This window comes from Patagioenas fasciata, chromosome 16, assembly GCF_037038585.1.
Source record: "Patagioenas fasciata isolate bPatFas1 chromosome 16, bPatFas1.hap1, whole genome shotgun sequence".
Taxonomy (NCBI): Eukaryota; Metazoa; Chordata; class Aves; order Columbiformes; family Columbidae; genus Patagioenas; species Patagioenas fasciata.
In genome coordinates, this window is record NC_092535.1 from 3,144,369 (window position 1) to 3,164,505 (window position 20,137).

Consider the following 20,137-nt stretch of genomic DNA (forward strand, 5'->3'; position numbering starts at 1 on the left):
GCAGAGTCCCCCCAGCCAGGGAGTATCTCAGCTATCTGGGGAACAAGGGGTTTGGGGGGCCATACCTGGGCAGGACTTGGGGATTTGAGGTGCCCTTGCATGGACTGAGGGGACATTCTGCTTCTGGTCCCCTGCTCTGCACCCTGAGGACTGGGGTAGGGGCAGAGCGAGGAGCCCTTGGCTGCCCTCGCTTTCCCCCTGCTATCACAAGAAAGGCACAAATCATCTTAGAGCCCCAAATACACTCAAAGCAGGAGCTGTTTCTGTTCACAAGGGGGGGGGAAATGCTGAATTAGGTTTAAAACCTCTGCAAAGTTAAAGCTTCATAAAATGGTTTCCATCATCACAAGCCCTGAACCAGAGAACCTTTGGCCCCTGAAAAACACAAAGGCATGGGAGAGATCAGCTGGTGAGCATCCCGCATCCAGGCACAGGCAGCTGCCCGCAAGGAGAGGCGAGCAAGCTGCCCTCCCACTGCGGCATGGCAGCTGTCCTGGCGGCATCCCTGTGCCTCCTGCAATCCAAACAGGGAACACAGAGAGAAAAGGATCCTCAAACCACCACATGCAAAGCATTTGCAAACCACAGATGTGCATTAACCTCCGAGGGTTCCTCTGTTCTCCAGGACCCAAGAGGTTATCTCAGCCCTACACAGGGCAGGGAGAAGGGGGGCTGGATCTCCACCCCTACTGGTCCCTTCTCAGCACCCTGGGGAGAAAACAGAGCTGGAACACAGAGCTCGGGGCAGAAGAGAAAGCAGCCGGCAGCCATGAAAGAGAAGCTGCTCGCTCAGCCCCCCGGCCGGGCTGTCTCCCCGCTTCCCGGGCCGGTCGGTGCGGTGGCTCCGGGCCAGGACGCGCCGTCGGGCGAGGGCGCTGCGCCGCCAGCGAGACCCCGGGCGGCCCTCGCAGGGGGGACCGAGCAGGCAGCGCCGGGGGCGGGCAGGGGGTGAGGGCAGCTTCGGCTGCCGGTGCCTGCCGGAGCGACGGGTGATCACGGGTCACCTCACCGGGATGGAGGCGGAGATAGGGATGATGAGGATGGGGATGGGAAAGCGGATAGGGATGGGGATGAAGATGGGGATGAGGATGATGAGGACAGGGATGAAGATGGGGGTGAGGTTGAGAATGGGGATGGGGCAGAGCTGCATCCCTCCAAAAAGAGAGGTCCAGCAAGGAGGGAAACGCAGCTAATCCATGGGGCAAGCACCCCACCGCGATGCCCACCCACGGCACAACAGATCACTGTCCCGATGCAGAATAAACTCCACAGCTTCCCGGCGCTTTCCTTTCGGAGGCTGCCCGGGAAACCGCCCGAAATGCTGTTTTCTCTGGGAAGGAGTATCACCTCCTCCTACCCGCAGCCCCTTTCCCCGGCTTGTCCAACCCCCCCCGCCTCCCACCCCTGGGTACCGCATTGCGGAGCTGCCGCTGCCGTCGAGGGGCAGCTCCGCCAGCTCCGGCCAGGCGGTGGTGGGACGATCCTCAGCCCCTACCGGGGGTCGACATGATTTAGGGGCAACAAAAGGAGCCCCACGGGGACCTTTGCTGTGCCCGGGCTGCGGGAGTGCTGTCGGTGGGTGTCTCGTACCCCCCCAGCCCCGCTGTGCAGCCGTATTGAGCAGACAACGAATTAGTTGTTGTGGCTTTCAAATCGGTGTAAATCGAGGTGGTTTCCGTCATGGGGTTGGGGGCGACCGCCCCCGCCGCGGGGATCAATCCGACGCTCCACACCTGTGGGTAGGGCAGAGTTAATTCGGTTCAAGCCCCTTATTTCGTTTATTTCCCCCCCGCTCCACTGCATTTGTTAGTTTGTGAGGGTTTTTTCCTCTCCTTCACAAGAACAAAAATCTGTAAACTCCATCCATCCCTAGAACGTGAGCACTACGGGAGTAAAGCAAAGTTGTGGGGAGTGGGGGTTGAAAGCAACCCCCTCAACTGTAGAACGACCCATTCTCAAAATATGTGTCCTGCCTCTTGCAAACAGCTTAATCCCACCATCACTGAGGATAAACCTCCCTCTGCCCCTGCCCAGCTCCTCTGAAGCCCCCCACGAACCAGGCCAGCCTCATCGACTATGTTTTCTCTTTATTGTTTGATATATTTATGTACCACATTATATGTTAAAGATAGATTTTTTTTTTCTGATATACATTTTTCATCTTATTTACCACAATGACACCACACGTACATTGGAAACAGCTCCACGGATCTGGTAGATTGCACAGAATGAATTGTGTCGTAATTCTGTTCCTGTATCCTGAACGACATCAAATCCAACAATATATTATATTTTTTTTTTTAACTTTTGATAATTTAGAAATAACGATCGTTGAAACAAAACAAAAGTCACCGAGAAGTGGACTCCAGGTCTGCAATTTCAACCAGAGACAAAATATTGTAGCTGATGGGAAGTGCCATTCCTCGGTGTGAATTTGGATGGAAGAATTAAGCAGTCCTGACATCTATGTGACTACGGTGTAAACATTGCAGGTAATTGGCATCACTGGTCATCAGCCGCTGCTTGGACTTGTTGGGCTGGTCGTACAATCTGGGTCTCATCTACATCCATCTCACACAGTGTAAAATGAAGGTCCCTGCTCCCAGCACCCACGGCTGGTTTGCTTCCGTCTGTGAGCGCGGTAACCCAGTCCCGTTGGATCGGCACCTGTGTTTCAGCTCCTGAAACACCGAATTGCATATCTGTAAGGAGTATTGAAAACTGCGACTCTTTCCCAACAGGTCAGTTGCGGGGAGCCAAGCTTCAGGCAACAAGTGAGGAGATAGGGATGGGGCACCAGACATTTTCCTTCAAAAAATTCTAAATAACAAAAAAATATATTTAACTCTTAGCTTATTTAAAAAGATGGCAGGGTGGACACGTTCATATCTTCTTATTTCCTTTAATTTGCAGATTCTATGACATAGAATTTGTTGGATGCACGTAACGAAAATAATGACTCTTTCCATTAAAGGGATGCAGAATTATTTGGCTATGTGGATGTTCGATGCGATTCTCTTACTGCAACCGGCTCTGGCCCCTCCTTAGTCTTCAGCGTTGGTTCTGAAGGCCTCTATGAGGCCTTCCAAAGAGTGGATGAACCCAGAAACACTGCAGATACCACCTATGACGAAAATGGCGACATCAAAGAAGACATGGTGCCACAAAAGCTTCCTCCACAAGAGTTTGAGGTGGAAAAGACTGGGGAGCAGGAAACAGAGCCCTGCACCTGTGAGGCTCCCAGTGAGACCCATCAGGAGGGCAAAATGTGGGACATAGATAGCCATGAGCAGGGTGAAAACTACCAGGGCACATCGGAGGGTGAGGCCCCAGGATTTGAGCCGCCCATCACCGCCGTAGCAGTTGGGGAAGAAGGCCCTGTTTCCATCTTGGAAAAGGGACCGCTCCAGGACTTCCACAGCCGCAAAGAACGGCAAGGGGTATGAGAGCAAGGCTTTGGCCACCAAGAAGATGTTGACTACTGCCCTAATGGTGGATGGCAAGTTGTCTGTAATTACTTCCTTGGTCTCGTCAGCCCAGGTCAGGTAGGCGACCAAGGCAAAGAGTCCCTTAAGGATGCAAGCTGCTATGTGAGTCCAGTTCATCATGCAATGAAACTCCTTGGGGTTCTGCATGTTCCCCTCCAAGGAGGGCAGAAAGATCTGAGAGGTGTAGCTGAAGACAATGATGCCAATGGAGATGGGAAACTTCTTCACATCAATGTAAAACTTGACTTTGTCCCAGGCCCAGTCGCGTGCCCTGGAGAGGCAGTAGGCGATCACCAAGATGTTGATCACAAAATGGGCTAATGTGCAGAGCAAGCTGAACTTGGAGACTGCCTTGAGGTTCTTCAAGAACGCACAAGGCAGTAGCACTGCCGTGGCAATGATGGACCATGACTTCTGGGAGACGGGCAAGTTGGGGAAGCTGTTGTACATCAGGTTCCCACTGACTACCACATAGAGAATGCAGGTCATGACCAGTTCAATGATCTGAGCCACATTCACGATTCTGCCGCCGAGGGTGGGGAAGCGGGGCGCGCAGCACGCGTTCGCTATGTCCACGTAGGAGTCTCTCACCCTGACTATCTCCCCATCCTCGTTCTCTTCATAAAGACAGGCAATAAGGATTTTCCCAGTGTAGCAGCAAACCACTGCAGCAAAAATTATTAAAAAGAGTCCTAGATATCCACCATGAAGGATGGCATAGGGCAGGCCCAGAACAAACATCCCCTAGAAAGAGACAAAATGGAAACCGTGTTGCGCGTCTCACGGAGGGGACCCGCAGGCGCCCGTACCCGGGCACACGCAGTCGCACAGTCGCAGTCACATGCACACTCGCTGTCTCGGTTGCACACCATCACACCCACTCAATCGGTCACACAGTCACGCCACGCACTTGCGGCCACACACGATTACACCCCCCGCCGTTTCCTCTCTGACGTACCACCCCCCGCAATAACACCCCCACAATCACACCTGTACACCCACAGCATCTCACCCTGCAGCAGCCAGAACAGTTTTGGCGCCTGGGCTGTGCCCCAGCCTCTACTCTCTCTGTCCCCAGCCCCTCTCAGTGCACCCCGGTGCAGCCCCACTGCCGCCCCAGGCCCTCCCCAGGGTCTCCCGTCACCCCCCAGGATACACGGCAAGGTGCAGCAGGATGAGTTTGGGGCCCAGTGCCCCTCCCTGGCTCTGTATTCCAGTGGTGGGGGAAAAAGCAGAGAAAACCAGGTTTGGGGCTTTTTCTTTTCCGTTTTTTTTCTTTTTGTTTTTCTCTCTTTTTTCCTCTTTTTTTTTTTTCTTCTATTTTCCCCCTGTCCTTCCCATATATTTTTATTTCTTTTTATTATTATTTTCCCTTTTTTTTTCTTTCTCTCTCTCCTCCCCCCCCCTTTTTTTTCTTTCCCCGAAGCGGGTTTGCCATCACCCCGGGGTTGCCGGTGGGCTGGGAGCGGGGCCGGGGAGCGCTCCCCCGGTGCCCGACGGTGGCGGTCGTACCTGGATGGCGTTGGTGACGTTCCAGCCCGCCTCCCAGGCCGTGATCTTGGGCTTGCCCTGCCCGGAGAACTCCGAGCAGACGCCCGCGTCCTTGGAGGCGGAGGGCGGCAGGGGACCGGTGCCGTCCCGCTGGTAGTGGATGTCCCCTTCCAGGGGGGTTTCGCCGCCCTCCTCGCCACCCTCGGACTTGAGGATGTCCATCTGCAGCCCCTGCCGATGCTCCATGTCCAGGTCGTCGCAGTGGGCGAAGCCCACCGCCTCCTCATCGGTGGCCGCCTGGAAGCCCATCCTGGCGAACATGCCGCTCATCTTCGCCTGGGACTTGTTGGACACCGAGGTGGCCACGTTGGAAAGCTTGCTGCGGAGGAGGGTGGCCATGGTGGCTGCTCGGGTAACTCCGCTGCTCGGTGACCCTTGGGGACGGAGAGACCCGACGGGGCGAGGGAGCGGCGGGGCGGCGGACGGGACCTCCGCGCCCGGCGAGGGGCTGTGGCCGCTGCTGGGGGCTCCTCCGAGCCGCTACCTCCGAGTCCCGGCGCAGTTCGGGCGGCTCCGCGCCGGGGTGCCCAGGGGCATGACACCGCGGCGGGAGGTGCGGGCCCGCCCGCTCCGCCGCCCGCTCCGCTCTGCTCCGCGCTGCTCCGCGCCTCTCCGCCGGCCCCTGTTGCGGGATCGGGGGGCAAGTCGGGCGGGAATTGGTGGGGGGAGGCTGTCAGCAGCCGGTGGCTGTCACCAGACGGGCAGCGCAAGCCCCTGGCAGAGCTCGCCGCGTCTCCATCGCAGTGCACCCACCTCGCGGAGAGAAGAGGGAGAGGGGAGAGAATTGCTGCATTTCTGGGGGAGGTACCAGCCTCCCCGGCCAAGCCCAACCTTCTCCCCCCACCCCTTCCCCACCCACGCCTGCCGGGCCCCTCCAGCATCGCCGCAGCGCGGACATTCCCCCCCCGCCGGCTCCGCAGCCCCTGCGCTGCCCACCCTGCCCCACACCCTGCCCAACACCCGCGCCTCGGGCCTCCGGCCGCCAGCCCCTTCCCCACGGAGAAACAAAAGAGCCTCCATTGAAGGGGCGGACAGGCGGTTCTCGACTGGTTCTTAACGGAATTTTCCTCCTCGCACCTCCTCTTTTTTCTTTTTCTGCCCCCCAAAACGTGCGGCCCCTTTGGAGACTGGGGACATCAGCGGGGGCAGCGTATCCTGCCATCGCTGAGGAGCACAACGCTGTGCGGAAATCGCGCACAGGGAACCCGCGTTTCGGGCTCTGCAATGATTCCTGTCATCTGTGTGCTCCAAAACGGGAGGGGAACGGGTTCCCTGTTCCCGGCCGGGACTGGTAGCCGGGGGGGGCAGCGGCTCTGTCCCCGAAACGCTCCGGCACCGCCATGCAGCTGCGGGACACCCTGCGGGGGTGCTCGGCTGCGGCTCTCTCCCCTTGCCCCCCAACATTTAATTTAGAGAATCTCCTTTCTTAAATATATATATATATATTCGTTTTGCTTTCAAACGATTATACTTCGTTGTAATTTAAAAGCCCTAGGGTTTTTTCTTTATTTAAAATATTTCCGAGGTGAGCAGCCAACACGACAAACAACGGCAACGAGAAATTCCTGTCTTGTGCTACGGCAAAGACAAGCACCGGGTGGCAGGAGGAGTGTTGGCATTTTGGGGTTGTGTGTGAGGGCACGTCCGCCTCTGCTGCGAGGACATCGTTTGCATCGTTGTTTTATTAAAAAATATAGATAGTCCTTGAAGGAGGTGGGGAATCTGTGTTTCGTTTGCTGCTTTGGAAGGTAAAAAAAGGACATTTTTTTTTTTTTTTACTACAGATAGGCGGAAAAACCAGCGCTAGATTATTTCCTAATATCGTTTTTAAGGAGCAGGGAGAGGGAAGGGAGCGCTCGGGCTACGAGTGCAGGTGGGAATGCGGCACCGAGCAGACGTGGGAACGAAACCTTAAATACATTTTCCCCCCCCGCCAGAATCTGAAAGGAAATTGGGTGCAAAGCAGATGAAATCCGTAAAAATACCCCATATAATATATAAATATTTATCTATATTTATATATTAATATCCCTGGGGGTCTTTATCCCTAAGGGGGTCTTTCGGTCGCTGCTCTGGGCGCGACGGGGGCTGCTCCGACAGACGGACCCCCCCAAAAAAAATTAGGCTTTTTTATAGCAACTCCTCCCCTGCGAGGGGAGGAAGGCGGCTGAACGAAGCACATCCTTGGCTTTGCGGCGTAATTATAACATGTCAGTGCACAAATAGGTCGAGAAAGCCAAGCGGGGCTCGTATTCGCCCCGGGTTTAGCAGCGTCCTGCCCGTAGCCGGGGCCGCGGCAGGGCCGGGGGGGGCTGGGGCTGAACCAGGGGGATGAAAATCAACCGGGAGGATGAAAATCAACCGGGGGAGGACGCCGGGGGCTGGGGCCATCACCTCGGCTACCGCAGCCGCCGTTTCACCTCTTGACAGTTCTGGAAAACGACGGCTACGATGATCATTTGGGGAGGTTAATTCAACGATTTATTATTGTTATTAATTATTATAATTTTAAGTTTTATTTTATTTTTAATTCAGCCTAAGACAAGTTCGTTGTGAAAGAAGACGCGAAGGAGACCTATTTCTGGAGGCTGCAGGGGGCATCAGGGAGGAACGACAATTCACCCAAACCGCTGTCTGGTGCGTGAATATTTCATAAAATCGCCCTGGCACATTCCCTCCCCTGCCCCGGCACCCCAACCCTCGGTCCTGCCCGGCTGGGGGCCGCTAGGACACAGCTGCAGCCCCAGTGCGGTCCCCCCCCAGCACCCCTCCATGCCAGGGGATCCCAGACACCGGCATCATGCCAAGGGTGGAGGAGATGGGCTTTTTGTTGTTAGGGTGCTAGGGATGTGCTGGGCTCGGGAGGCACCTCTTACGAAAAATATGCAATAAAAACAAACAAAAAAAACCCAAACTAAATTTAAAAGCCCCACCAAACCAAATCCAAACAACATCAAAAAAATCCTTAAAAATTACAAGGAGATTGAAAATAAGTCCTTTTCCTCGGGACCAGGGCAGAGGGTCGTACCCCGGGGCAGGGGCTCCCTGCGTGGGCCGTGGGACCCCCCCATCCCCGCTTGCGGTCTCGGACCGTTTATCCGGGCGGGGTGCCCCGTGGACAGGGGATATTCTTTTGTTTTCCGCTGCTGGATGCGGCAGTGCCCCCTCCTTGCCCGACGGACCCATCACCCCAACACCCCCGGCCAAGCAGCGGCTGCCTGCCCAGCCTCTGCAGACACCGGGGAGAACAGAAGCCTGAGGGGTGCGGGGAATATAGGAGAGTTCGGGGGCTGCAGCAGATCCGGGGGATGCTGGAGATGGGGGAGTGGAGGGTTCCGGAGGTGTTTCTGTGCCCACTCGATAATTCCACACCCGGTTCTAACACCAGGAAGCTGAGCCTGCGCCCCCCTCTTAGGGGGCGCACCTGGGACCCCCCACCCTGCCGGACCCGGTCTTGCTAGAAACACCTCCCCAGGGATCCCTCCTCTGCCCCCGGGACGGCGGGTCGTTCCTGTCCCGTTTCCAAAGGAGAAAGAAAAAGACTTTATATATCCACGGCTGAAAAAAGAAAGAAAAAAGACAAAAGACACCCCCCTCCCCGAACTTCTACTCGCGGCTAAACCGTGGATAAAGCACACCGAAAGAGTGGGGGCGAGAGGGGGGGAAACAGAGGGAAAAGACGGAGGAAGAGAGGGAAGAGAAGCCCGGAGACATGGAAGAGGAGGGTAGGGACATTTACCGCTGCTGCTCTCCCCATCGCCGCCCGCAGCGCCGCCGGGGAGCCGGAGTGGGGGAGCAGGGAGGGGGGTGGAGGGATGGATGAAGGGATGGAGGGAGGGATGGATGGAGGGAGAGAGGGATGGAGGCAGCCGCGTCACTCCTGGACTCTCCCTAACTCCTAATTAACCCAAGCAGGATAACGGTGCCAAACCTTATCCAAAGGTTAACGGCTCTCGCGGGGAGGGAACGACGTTTGAGCTGCAAATCATTTTCTGATGAAGCTAAAAAGATAGAGCGAGTCTGCAGACGAACCGGAGCCCTCCCCTCTGCCCGGGGCTGACGTTGGGGGTTTCTGGTCCAAACTGCTTTTTCTGCAGCCACTCCCCGGGGCGGGCAGAGGGTCCCGTCCCCCCTCGGACAGCCCTGGGGGTGCGCAGCCCTGCTCCTGCGGGGAAACAGCTCCCCCAGTCCCCCTCATCCTCCCCAGGCACCGGCAGATGCAGCCAGAGGAGTCACTCTGCCTTATCTTCACAGAGCAGGCTCTGAGGAGTCGTGACTGGGTCTTCTGATTAATAAACTGAGGGAAAAGAGCTATTCATGCTCAAAAAATCATTTAAGGCAGGCAGGAAAGGTCAGCCCCGAATGGGCTGCCTTTCTACAGCTCTTGCCAACAGCCCCTCTCCAGGCTGCTGGGTGGCACAGTGCAGAAGCAGCTGCATGAAGGTGCAATTATTTGGGAGCAAGACAAGCGTCACTCCTACTTCTCTGCTCAGTGAGGCTCCCAAACCCCAAAGAATTTGGTTCGCATGGGCTTTGGTGGGCTCTGGACTGCCTCAAACACACTGTGCTGCGAATTGTGTCTGTACGAAAAAAGGGGACCTGCAATTCCTGCGTGCTCAGCCTCATCATCCTGTAATACTCAGAAAAAACGTGGGCGTCCAAATGAAAGTGTGTATCCTCCCAATCGCTCCTGCACAGCCCCCTTGCTTATGCCGCAAAATTTGTGCACACCCCTAAAACCTGTTGCTGGGCTTTGTCAGCAAACCTGCAGAGATGGGAAAGCCAGGGGGGCACCTCCTGCCTAATCAGCCAAGACTCTTCCCTGGCCACGTCTGCCCAAGGACCAGCTTGCCCAGTGCAGACCTAGCACAGGTCAGCCCAGACACTCGTTCTCAGAGGAGCAGCCACCCGTCCCAGACACACAGTGCGTACCCAGAGATGGGCTGGTAAGACTCAGGAGTGGTCCACCTTGCCCTCAGCCATTGCTAAAAGCAGCTCCTGGGTTCCTTGCCCAGGTCCTTACCATCCCCGCAGCATCCGAGATGCACCAACTCATCCTCCGCTCCCGAACACGAGTGGCTGCGCGACAGCGAGCTTCATCCCAGCTCTGCCTCCTCATCCCCGCTCCGGCACTGCGCAGGGGAACGCTGACAGGATAATAAAGAGTCGCACAATATACTATAAAAAGGCAATTAGATAAACTGCTGGATTGGGACCAGCTCCCGTGACCTAGTTAATAGCTCTGGGAATTTCGGGAGGGCAGGGAAGGGAAAGGCAGCGGTGTCAGTCTGCGGTGCAGGGTGAGGAGGGTTTAGGGGGGAAGAAGGGCTGCAGTTTGCAGCACAGCACCCTGGAAACGCCCCAAAAAATCAGCCCCAGCATAGCACAGCAAACACCCCTGCCTTGGGCTACACCGTCTCCTCCTGGTCCCTGTTTAGAGCTTGCTCTCAGCATTTAGGGGATAAAGGGAAAACACTGGATACAGAATCGGTTCTCATACAAGCTGCTGTTCAGTTTGTCCTCTGGATATCGAGGCTGGATTTGTGCGCAGTACGGCGTTCGAGACAAAGACAGTTGTAGCCAGAGTGACAGATATTTTGGGGTAAGGTAACCGTAACAGAGTAAAATCCAAAAGCAAAGCCCGCAAAGGATGTCCTCTCTTTAATTTTTTTCCCAAGCACAAAATGGCTGCCTAAATTATAGAGACGTAAAACAAAGACAGAGCATATAAAAGGCTGTAAATAACATCATTTTAGATTAACGTGAATTGCAATAAGAAAATTCACCTGAGGAATATATGGAAACTAAATAAAGGCATCTTGATTTAGCCTCATTATTCCTAAAATAGACAACTTCTGATCTGTAATTTGGGACACAATTTATACATCATTTTCTATGATTTTCATTTCCCAGAAGGGAAGAGCTCTGATAAACCATTATAATCTATGAACTAAAAATTAATTTGCAATTTGACCACATGTTCTCAAATATACTTCCGATAGGTTGGAATTAAATTTAACTTGGAGTTCATCTTTATTGTTGACATAAAAATTAAGTGATAGCCATTGCTTACTTGTGATGCCAAATCCCCAGCTCACTATGCAAGCAGAATTGTTCCCATGAGCTTAACAGAATTCTCACTGACTTTATATATTGAGCTTCATCACTGTCAAATTAAATATTCATATATGTACATGATATTGTATTTCACAGGAAGTTGTTATGGACTAGGGAAGTGCGTACTTCGTAGATACCAATTAAGGTCAACTTGCATATAGAGTCCTTCTCTCTCTAAATGATGCAGGCAGTGAGGAAAGGCCCCTCAGAGCAGAGGGATGGCACTGGCAGCCAGCTCGCCTTTGGGGTGTTTTGTGTCAGGAGGGCTCAATCTCAGCCAGGTCCATCCCCCATCTGTCCATTTTCCTCCGTTTTGCCTTGGTTTCTGATCAGGGCACGCTGATGACGCAGACGGTTACTCACATCTCTTGCACGCTTCTCCCAGCCCCATCCGAAAACCAAGAGCAGCACATCAGGAAAACCTGGCCCACGCTTTGTGACATTTCTGGCAATTTAGCCAAGGCTGGTAAGGGAAGGCTGCAGGCACATGCTTGTGTATATTCCTTTAACAGAACCATGCTCAGTATTTTGGTGACACAAACAGGGAACATCTAAACTGGTCCTACCGGCAAAATTGCAGTCGGGGTCTCTGAAGCCTCATACACAAGGCTGCTATTTGAAGAGGCAGAATTTGCATGGGCAGCCTCTGCGTGCTGGACTTTGCTAAAGACTAAAAATAAAACCTACATAAAGGATACAGCCAAAACCTGAACCGTTGAAAACGCCGCGTGAGGCTGTCACCATGGCATAAGGAAAAACGAAGGGCAAAGCCAGGTACGTCATTGCTTGATCCAAAGGGATAGACAGCTCAGCCCACATCAGAGCTGCTACTGGGGAGGGTGAGACAGAAAACCTCACCTTGTGCTGGTGTTTGCGCATCCTCCGTGTGCCCGCTGCTGGCTACCGAGATGCTGGTGCCTGTGGGTGAGCACCGGCTGCTGCACTTGACTCGGTTTCCTTTGCTTTGCAGTGCAGGTAGAGTCCTGCTCTTAGAAAAATAAAGGAAAAAAACCCCATCTTTTTGCAGAAAAGCTGCAAACATGTTGTTCTCTTTCAACTCAATGCACAGCACTGGGAAAACATGGTATAGCCCAAGGAAGGTGAGAGCACCAGGTTTTTGCATCCAGAAGGGGACTTGGGATCAGGGAGAACCAGTCTCCCTGGGACTAACAGTGTAAATGCAAAGAAATAGGGTTACATAGAGAACCTGCTTAGTTCTTATGCAGCTCAAAGAGATCAGCTAATCTCAGTGTCTTAATTCAGTCTTGCATCCTACCTCTGCCAAGGGTCTCATCCTCCATACAACGGGGCAGCAGATCAGCTCCTCTGCGCTCACTCTGGGTCTGGTCACAGGGGCAGCACGTATTCATGATGGTCTAAATGTAGTATTTCTATATATTTTAGTAAACAGCCTGATCTGGAAAGCTTTTGTGACAGCACTTTAGATTAGCAAAACTGGGATGGGGTAATTTTTATTGTCCTCAGGACCAGGTGAGCAGTCACTTGTCCAGAAGCACCAAAGGAATTGAGGCAGCCCTGGGAGGTTTTGGCATTAACCGCACACTGGGGAGACCAGACTATTGCAGAATGGCTTTTCTTCTTTCATGTAGTGTAATATTCCCCAATGTAAAAAATACCATATATGCACATGTATATAAATAGACATATGTATACATATCTGTATTCATCATGACAGGTACCTCCTTGCAGCTGCAAAACCAGGCAAAAATACTCTACTCTTACCTTCAAGAGAGCTGAGAAATGAAGAGCTCCCACGCGGGGGATGCTGAATCCCAGCCCAGTGGTGTCTGGGCTTCCCATGGGGATGGCTGCATCCTATTCCTGGTGCCACCACCCTGGTGGGAAGCACTAATATTCTGCCTTTCAGACACGATAAATGAAGTCATAAAGAGACAGGAACAATGGGTACATACACATCTAACTTCCACCTTACCCCTTGCAGAAAACTGTAGTTTAGCACTTTATTACATATATATGTTTGGGCCTAAATCATTAGGACAAACAGAAATTGTCCTGGCAATGAACGTCCACCAGACTCCAGCTACCACTCCTGCTCTGCACAGAAATCCAAAGGTCTTCAGCAAATACAGTAACCAATATTTTATCCACCTTCGTAACTACTCATCCATTAGCACTTCAGTTTGTACCTCTCTAAATCCATGCCAGAATATTCATTCCACAGAGAAGTCTTAAGCATGTTCAAAGCCTTTAAACTTTGAAGAGAACAGCCCGTAAACTCAAAGTATTACTATTACACAGACAGTTCTCATAGTAAATCTTTTGGTGTGATAATATTATCTTCTTTTAATAGAAAAGTACTTCTTAAGCAATTTAGTTAATTTGATTTATGAAAGAAGAAATTTGGAGAGTGTAAAACCTCAGGAAAAAAACAGCAGGGAAGGTAGCTCTGTGATTACCTCCCCCTGCACACACACAACCTGTGGCTGAGATAAATTACTAATAAGAATTAAAGTTACTGCTTCTCCACTGTGAGCCTGGGAAAGGAGAGAGTTGGGCGGTCTGAGAGCAGGACTGTGATTCAGAAACTCTCTTCCAATAGTAAATCACCTGATCTTAGGATCAGCTTATTAATCAAACATGTTTTAGTGATTGCATGGGGTAGAAGATCCTCAGGACTTGCTCCTCAAGACTTGTAGGTGCTGCTAGGCTGAGAACTGAGCACGGCACCTGCTCGAGCTCTTCAAGAGGAACCAGCGTCCTCCTTGCCATGACAGAGGTCTGTGGCTGGTGAAGCTGGAGGATTTATTTTGCCAAAATCTCCTTTATGTGGTACGAATCCCCCATGACCACCTGGGATCCCAGACTCTACCAGCTTGTGCAGGAGAACAGAGACTAAGGTTTCTTGTTCCCATTTCAATAAGCAAAGTTTTGTCACTGTAGATAAATCATAGAATCATTTTGGTTAGAAGAGACCTTTAAGATCATCGAGTCCAACCATAACCTAACTCTAGCACTAAACCGTGTCCCGAAGAGCTTCATCTATACACCTTTTAAACCCCTCCAGGGCCGGTGACTCCAGCACTGCCCTGGGCAGCCTGTTCCAATGCCCCACAGCCCTTCCTGGGAAGAAATTTTTCCTAATATCCAATCTAAACCTCCCCTGGTGCAACTTGAGGCCATTTCCTCTCATCCTGTCACTTGTTAGTTGGGAGAAGAAGCTGGTTCAGCTCACATCCCAGCTGGTAGCAGGACAGAAGTCTCTGAAGGTCAAGTTAAACTAGAGGCTCTCACTTTCCATGGTCTCCCTAGGTTTAACTCCTCCTACAAACCAGGATGCCTTTCTGACCATCCAATGCCCAGTTTCCCTCAGACATTCCCTCTAACAGCTCCCCAGCTGCCACCTCCACAGGGATCCATCCCCTCCTGACCTGCGGGCTCTGCCTCCCCCAGCACTGCCCATGCTGGAGGTTTGTGCACACCCCAGTTCATCCTCCCCTTCCACTGGCACGTCTTCTCTGCCCCAGGAGGTGTCATTCCTGATGTCCCCACTCCTAACCCACATGAGGTGGCCTGGGACTGCTAAACCTGAGGGGCCAAAGAAAACATTGGCTTGCTCTCATTAACAGGTAATTACTGAGGGGTCTGAAGCTGTCAGATCTGATAAATGGACATTAAAATATTATTTTGTCTTCTTTCATTTTTCCATTTTCACTCAGAACAGGGTTCTGCTCACTGAGTCCCAGCCTGGGAGGGCTGAACATGACCTTGTAAGTCCACAAATTATGGACAAGACTCTAGAAGTAGCACCTCTGTTCAGGCCATCACCCAGGGTTTCTCGATTGTGCTTGTACCCATCAGACAAATCTTTTTGAGGCAATTCAACCTTTAAAATGATTTTTCCATTAACTTTCACTGTAGAAAGCCATCTGAAAGAATAGTAAACCAGTCACCTTTGAAACCAGCTCTCAGAGCAACCAGAGGTCTGGCATCAGCTGCTGCGTGACATCTCTCTGGGACAACGTGAGAGGCTGTGGCAGCCAAAAAGTGACTGTCACTGAAAGAAGCTTCTCGAAAACCCAGATCCAAAGCGGGGAGGAGTTCAGAGCAGATCAGCCACATCCCCAAAGCTCAGACACTGCCCTGCAAGGAGACAGGGATGTCTGCAGAACCATCACTCGGGCTGACAGCAGCGAAACCAGGCAAAAATTGTGTAATCAGTGGCTTTTTTTTTTTCCCCTAATGAACCTGTAGGATGAGGATTTCCCCCCAGCACCCTCCTCTCCTCTTTTCCCAGCGCTCATCTTTCACTTTGTCGTGCAATTCCCAGCCGGCCGGCCGCAGCCTGCCTCGCTCCCTTTTCCATTACACACTCGGCTGAGCTGAGGACGAAAGGGCCCCTGGATTCCAGCAAGAAGGTAATTAATTGACTTTCTGCTCTCGTTGCTATGCGGCAAAGGTGGAAGCCGCAGCGGCTACAGTTCATTTTTAATCCTGGAAGATTAGTCACAAATGGCATCATTATGGAGGTGATCAGCTGCCCACAATAAAGACGCTGGCTTGGCTCTGGGATGATCTCAGGATGAGAAGGGCTGTGATGAAGAGACCAGAACTCGTAACTCACACCCCATTAACCCAGTGCCTCTCCTGGGTAGTCTTCCTCCTTACCATCTTAAACCTGTCCTAACCTCCAGGTTGGGCAGAGATCAGAGCTACCCCCGCTTTGGTGGCTGCCGTCATCCCCCAGATACTCATTCAAGGTAGAAGGAAAAACAATCACCCTTTGGAGCTGTAGGGAAAATCAGTAATTGATCCTAGAGCGTGGCCAGCTCAGGCGAGCGCCTTTCCCCACCTGACAGCAGAGCCGTGCCCTTGCAGGCACAGACATCACCAAGATCAGCTTCTTAGTGTGATGGAACAGCAAATTCTACTGAGTTTTGTTAGAAGATCGTTTTTCACCTCAAAACACTGAAACTATTCTGTAGCTGAGACAGCAGGACCCCTCACACTCAGGAAATTACACGTATGCTGAAAATATGCTTGAATTTCAAGCCTAGACTCACATTGGAAATGAATTCATCTCTCTCGAGCACCACTGAGTAGCTGCAAAAATGAATCTATGTTGCTACTGGAAGAAAAACTGTTAACCCAGGGGGTTGCTTCTCTTCTAAGCTTTGTAAAGTTTATAGCATATCTGAGTAAGAGCAATTGTTTTATCAGTTGTGCAAAAGAGCTTCTTATTCTTCAAGAATTATGTATTTGCCTCATTTTCTACTAAGCTGCTCTTCCCTATCTGCTAAGTCGCCGTTTATGCGTTTCTTCAGTCATTGTGCTATGGATTTAAAGCAATTTGCTAAGGAAGAGCTGCCCCCCCAAACTGCCCCTGATGATGCCCCAGACCTGCGCTGGTACCTCCCCTCCCGCAGCCAGTGCCAGGTGGGGAAAGGCTGGGCTGCTTCGGACAGACCTTACCCTGAAAAACCAAGGGTGTTTTTTGGGTGCATTCATCCAGATAAGGGCTCCTCACTGTGCTGGAATTTGGGAAATTCATCCCAGCTCCCCTGAGCTCTCCAGCCTTGTTTGGCCGCGGGTGATTTCTCGCTCCCCCAGCCCCGCAGGGCCTGGCGCACTGTTTGCCTGAGAAGGTCAGCACCAGAACAAATATTTGCCCCTCCTGTGTCTCATTCGGGGCTTTGTAAGAATCAAAGTTCTATTTTTTGATCAAAATCTGTATCTCTCTCTCTGTTTTTCCTGCTTCCTTGTTACGCTGAGACCATTTCTTTTGATTTTCAGTTAGCATGAATGCCATTTTACCAGCACACACACACAAAACCTTGCCAGGCTTTAAATCTATGCTTTAGTGATAGCCCAGAAAAGCATTGCTTTAGCCTAATATTTCTGGACATCAGCATTAGCCTGAGATTTGAGCCCTATACACAGCTTTTATGGCTTGAAATAGAAGCTAAACCTGCTTAAGCAGCAGCATTTACAGAGATGCCCCATGGTGCGTGAGTGCAAGCCAAGGCAGTGGCAAGGTGACAAACCAGGGGTGAGGGGTGTCAGGTCAGACCACAGAAGCTGTCACGCTATGGACAGACAACTGCAGCAAGTGGGTTCCTGCAGCGTCGCTCAGAGCTCAGCAGATACCCCCGGCCTCATCCTGTCATGCAACAAGAGTTGTCAGCTTCCAGCATCACTGCTGGACACCTGATGGTTCAAAAGCATCAGGAGGTGCCTTCAAGCCACCCCGTACAGTGCTCTGAAAGGTGGTCATGACATGGGGCCAGACTCCATACTCGTGTCAATCGTAGAATCATTTTGATTGCAAGAGACCATTAAGATAATTGAGTTCAACCATAACCCAACTTTCCTAAGAACCTCATCTCCTCATATTTTAGACCCCTCAAGGGATGGTGACTCCACCACTGCCCTGAGCAGCCTGTTCCAATGCCTGACAGCCCTTTCCAGCCAGAAATTTTTCCCAATATCCAATCCGGACCTTCCCTCGCACAACTCAAGGGCATTTCCTCTCATCCTATCACTTGATACTTCCGAGACCAACCCCCTCCATGCTCCAAGCTCCTTTCAGGCAGTTCAGAGATCAGAACATCTCCCCTCAGCTCCTGTTCTCCAGCTGAACCCCCAGGTCCCTCAGCTGCTCCCATCACACTTGTGCTCCAAACCCTTCACCAGCCTCATCCTCTTCTCTGAACTCGCTCCAGCACCTCAATGTCCCTCCTTTAGTGAGGGGCCCAAAACTGAACACAAGGAAAAGGCAGGAAATGGAAAAGACAAAAGCACAGAAGGTTTTTTCTACCTGTGTGCCTTGTCCTCAACCCCGGGCTCAGCCCCTTCCACTCACCAGTGACACAAGACAGACTCACGCACAGGTGAGGACGCATCTCTGGCCACCATCTGCAGCCCTACATGAGGAACGTGCGGGAGCTCGCTGGGTAACACTCTGAGGAAGGATGGAGGGAGGGTTTACCAGCTGTGAGGTGGAATCTGCCACTGGAAACAGGGCAGGAATCCTCTCCTTGCTTCTCCGCTCAGTTCCATTGCCAAATTTACGCCTGTAAATGCACAAGGCTCACTCATTTGCCGGTGTGCCCAGGAGAGCAGTCTCATTTTGCTGAGATGTCCCACATGGACCTGAGCACAGACATCACACACAGGGAGCTGCCGAAGAGTCTCAGCTGCAACAACACCAGGAGTAAAAGCACATTGTTAAAGGTGTCAGTTAACAACACACAGCTGGGTCGAGGGAGAGATTCATTTTCACCTTTCTGAAATCATCGCAACGCCTAAAAGTAATCTCTTTCACTGTTCTTTGAGCACTGTCAACTGCCACCTTCATCCCTGTGCGGTGTTTACTCTGAAACTTAATGAAGGTGACCTGTATGTCCGTGTCGCTTGCAAACTGCTGTTTTTCTGTGAACCTCACAGACCACATTGCTGTACAATCAGTGTAATGGCAACATGAAAGTCTGCAGACAGTGCCAGCATTCCAGGAAGCTACTTACAGATGTTCTCAACCCTCCTTTCCATCACCGTGGGATTTCTGCTTGCATCATCAATAGTATCAATATACTTACCTGTATAATAGCTGTGTTTCCCCCTTCTCCTCCCCAGCAGTCTGCTGTCAGTAACTGGAACACCGCTCAGAGGTGCCCTGCAATGTGATGGTGAAGAAAATTCAAAGCTCAAATGTGTTTTACTGTTTGGACCTTTAACACCTCACACAGATTTCGTCAGCTTTGAATTTACAACCCCCGTACGTTTCCTACGCTTGAGCAGGCACACGACGAGTTGTGGTTTGCATCCAGCTGCACAACCAGAGCACGTCCCTGTGCCCACCAGGAGACTGGGGAACTGCCGTTCTGTGCCTCTAATGTGTGATTTGCATCAACAAAACAAATGCCTGAGGTTGTAAAGAGGTATTTCTGGATGGGCACACCCCCTTCGGTAGAGTACTGCGCTGTGAAAGAGGACAGTTTATTGCCTGAGCCATAATAAAATTAATTGCCTTTTAAAACGTGGAGGTAGCAAAATGTATAGGGATGCTCTGCATATAGAGGTAACTGCTATATATATGAATATAGTGGCTACAGCAGATTTCTATTTATTTTTTTTCCCTCCCATGGAGTTACATTTATTTGCTGCCCTTAGATTCTCTCTGTGACACTTTCCTGCCGGTTACTGGGCAGATACTGGAGGTACAGCCACCCATCCACATCCATCCATCCCTATTGCAGTTGCCCCTTTACTCAGTGAATTAGGTTGCTCTTTGGGGGCCAATAACAGAGGAACAGCCGGCTCCAGCTCACGCCTTTCAAAACAGTTGAGCTGAGGATATTCAGAGCAATGAACCCAGAACATTTTGTCGTGCCGCTGATACGCGGCGCGGGTATTGTTGTGACGGACCGCCAAATGTTCGGTGTACACAGACCGAGGGGCTGCGATGATGTAGATAGGAGGCAATGGGGAATTATTCTTTGCCTTATCTCCTTTGTTCAGTGCACGCCATCATTTCTGCCATTCCCTGATCTGGCAGGTCCCAGAAGGACACATCTGCCAGTGCTGCTCACCTGATAAGGGAACCTCCATCACATACACTTGTACAGTTTCTTTCCTGACATACTTTGCACAGCTACAACTCTTATTCTGCGCTTCTCATACCTAAGGAGATTTGCACGTGCAACTAATCCCAGTTAAAACGCAAATATTGGTGGTGTGACAGCATTCACAGTGGAGACCAGACTTGGGGGGGGGTCAAGTTACAGCGTAACATTCAAGTTTGTGCTGAACGTCACAATATATGGTGGCAAACAATGTGATAATCACCCCAGAAAAAACTGTCTGTGCAAAAAGGTGTACTGCACATTTCACTCCCTGTCTCCCCGCTTCCCCTTATTTTAAGGGCAGAGATGAGATTTTGCTTAGGCATTCTGAGATGCTCTGTACAGAGCAGCCCGTCCCCAAGGACACCATTTTCCCTGCCC

The 20,137-nt window shown here is 51.7% G+C and overlaps 1 protein-coding gene and 1 long non-coding RNA gene across 4 annotated transcripts; one reads left to right on the top strand and one right to left on the bottom strand.

The window, feature by feature from the left end:
• Window positions 1-1,491: 1,491 nt before the first annotated feature.
• Window positions 1,492-10,179, bottom strand: SLC32A1 (solute carrier family 32 member 1). 3 transcript variants are annotated; one of them, XR_011741579.1, is made up of 4 exons: window positions 10,063-10,179; window positions 5,001-5,792; window positions 2,191-4,232; window positions 1,492-1,733 (listed from the first exon to the last, which is right to left on the bottom strand). XR_011741579.1 is itself a non-coding variant. In XM_065849846.2 (3 exons), the coding sequence occupies exons 2-3, from the start codon at window positions 5,376-5,378 to the stop codon at window positions 3,045-3,047; spliced, it is 1,566 nt and encodes a 521-aa protein (XP_065705918.2). In that variant the 5' UTR covers window positions 5,379-5,792; window positions 10,063-10,179; the 3' UTR covers window positions 2,071-3,044. The 3 variants fall into 3 exon arrangements, 2 of the variants coding, with proteins under 2 accessions (XP_065705918.2, XP_065705919.2); XM_065849846.2 differs by lacking the exon at window positions 1,492-1,733 and having other exon boundaries at window positions 2,071-4,232; XM_065849847.2 differs by lacking the exons at window positions 1,492-1,733; window positions 10,063-10,179 and adding an exon at window positions 8,971-9,625 and having other exon boundaries at window positions 2,071-4,232.
• Window positions 7,193-11,805, top strand: LOC139829202 (uncharacterized). Its single transcript, XR_011741580.1, has 3 exons — window positions 7,193-7,249; window positions 7,575-7,676; window positions 8,428-11,805. It is a non-coding gene; the product is annotated as an uncharacterized lncRNA (long non-coding RNA).
• The last annotated feature ends 8,332 nt before the right edge of the window (window positions 11,806-20,137 follow it).

Bases quoted from the DNA above. Each gene is read 5' to 3' on its own strand.
- SLC32A1 (XM_065849846.2), bottom strand. From the start codon at position 5,378: ATGGCCACCCTCCTCCGCAGCAAGCTTTCCAACGTGGCCACCTCGGTG. The intron at 4,233-5,000 runs GTACGACCGCCA...GTCTCTTTCTAG, and splicing joins ACGTCACCAACGCCATCCAG to GGGATGTTTGTTCTGGGCCT.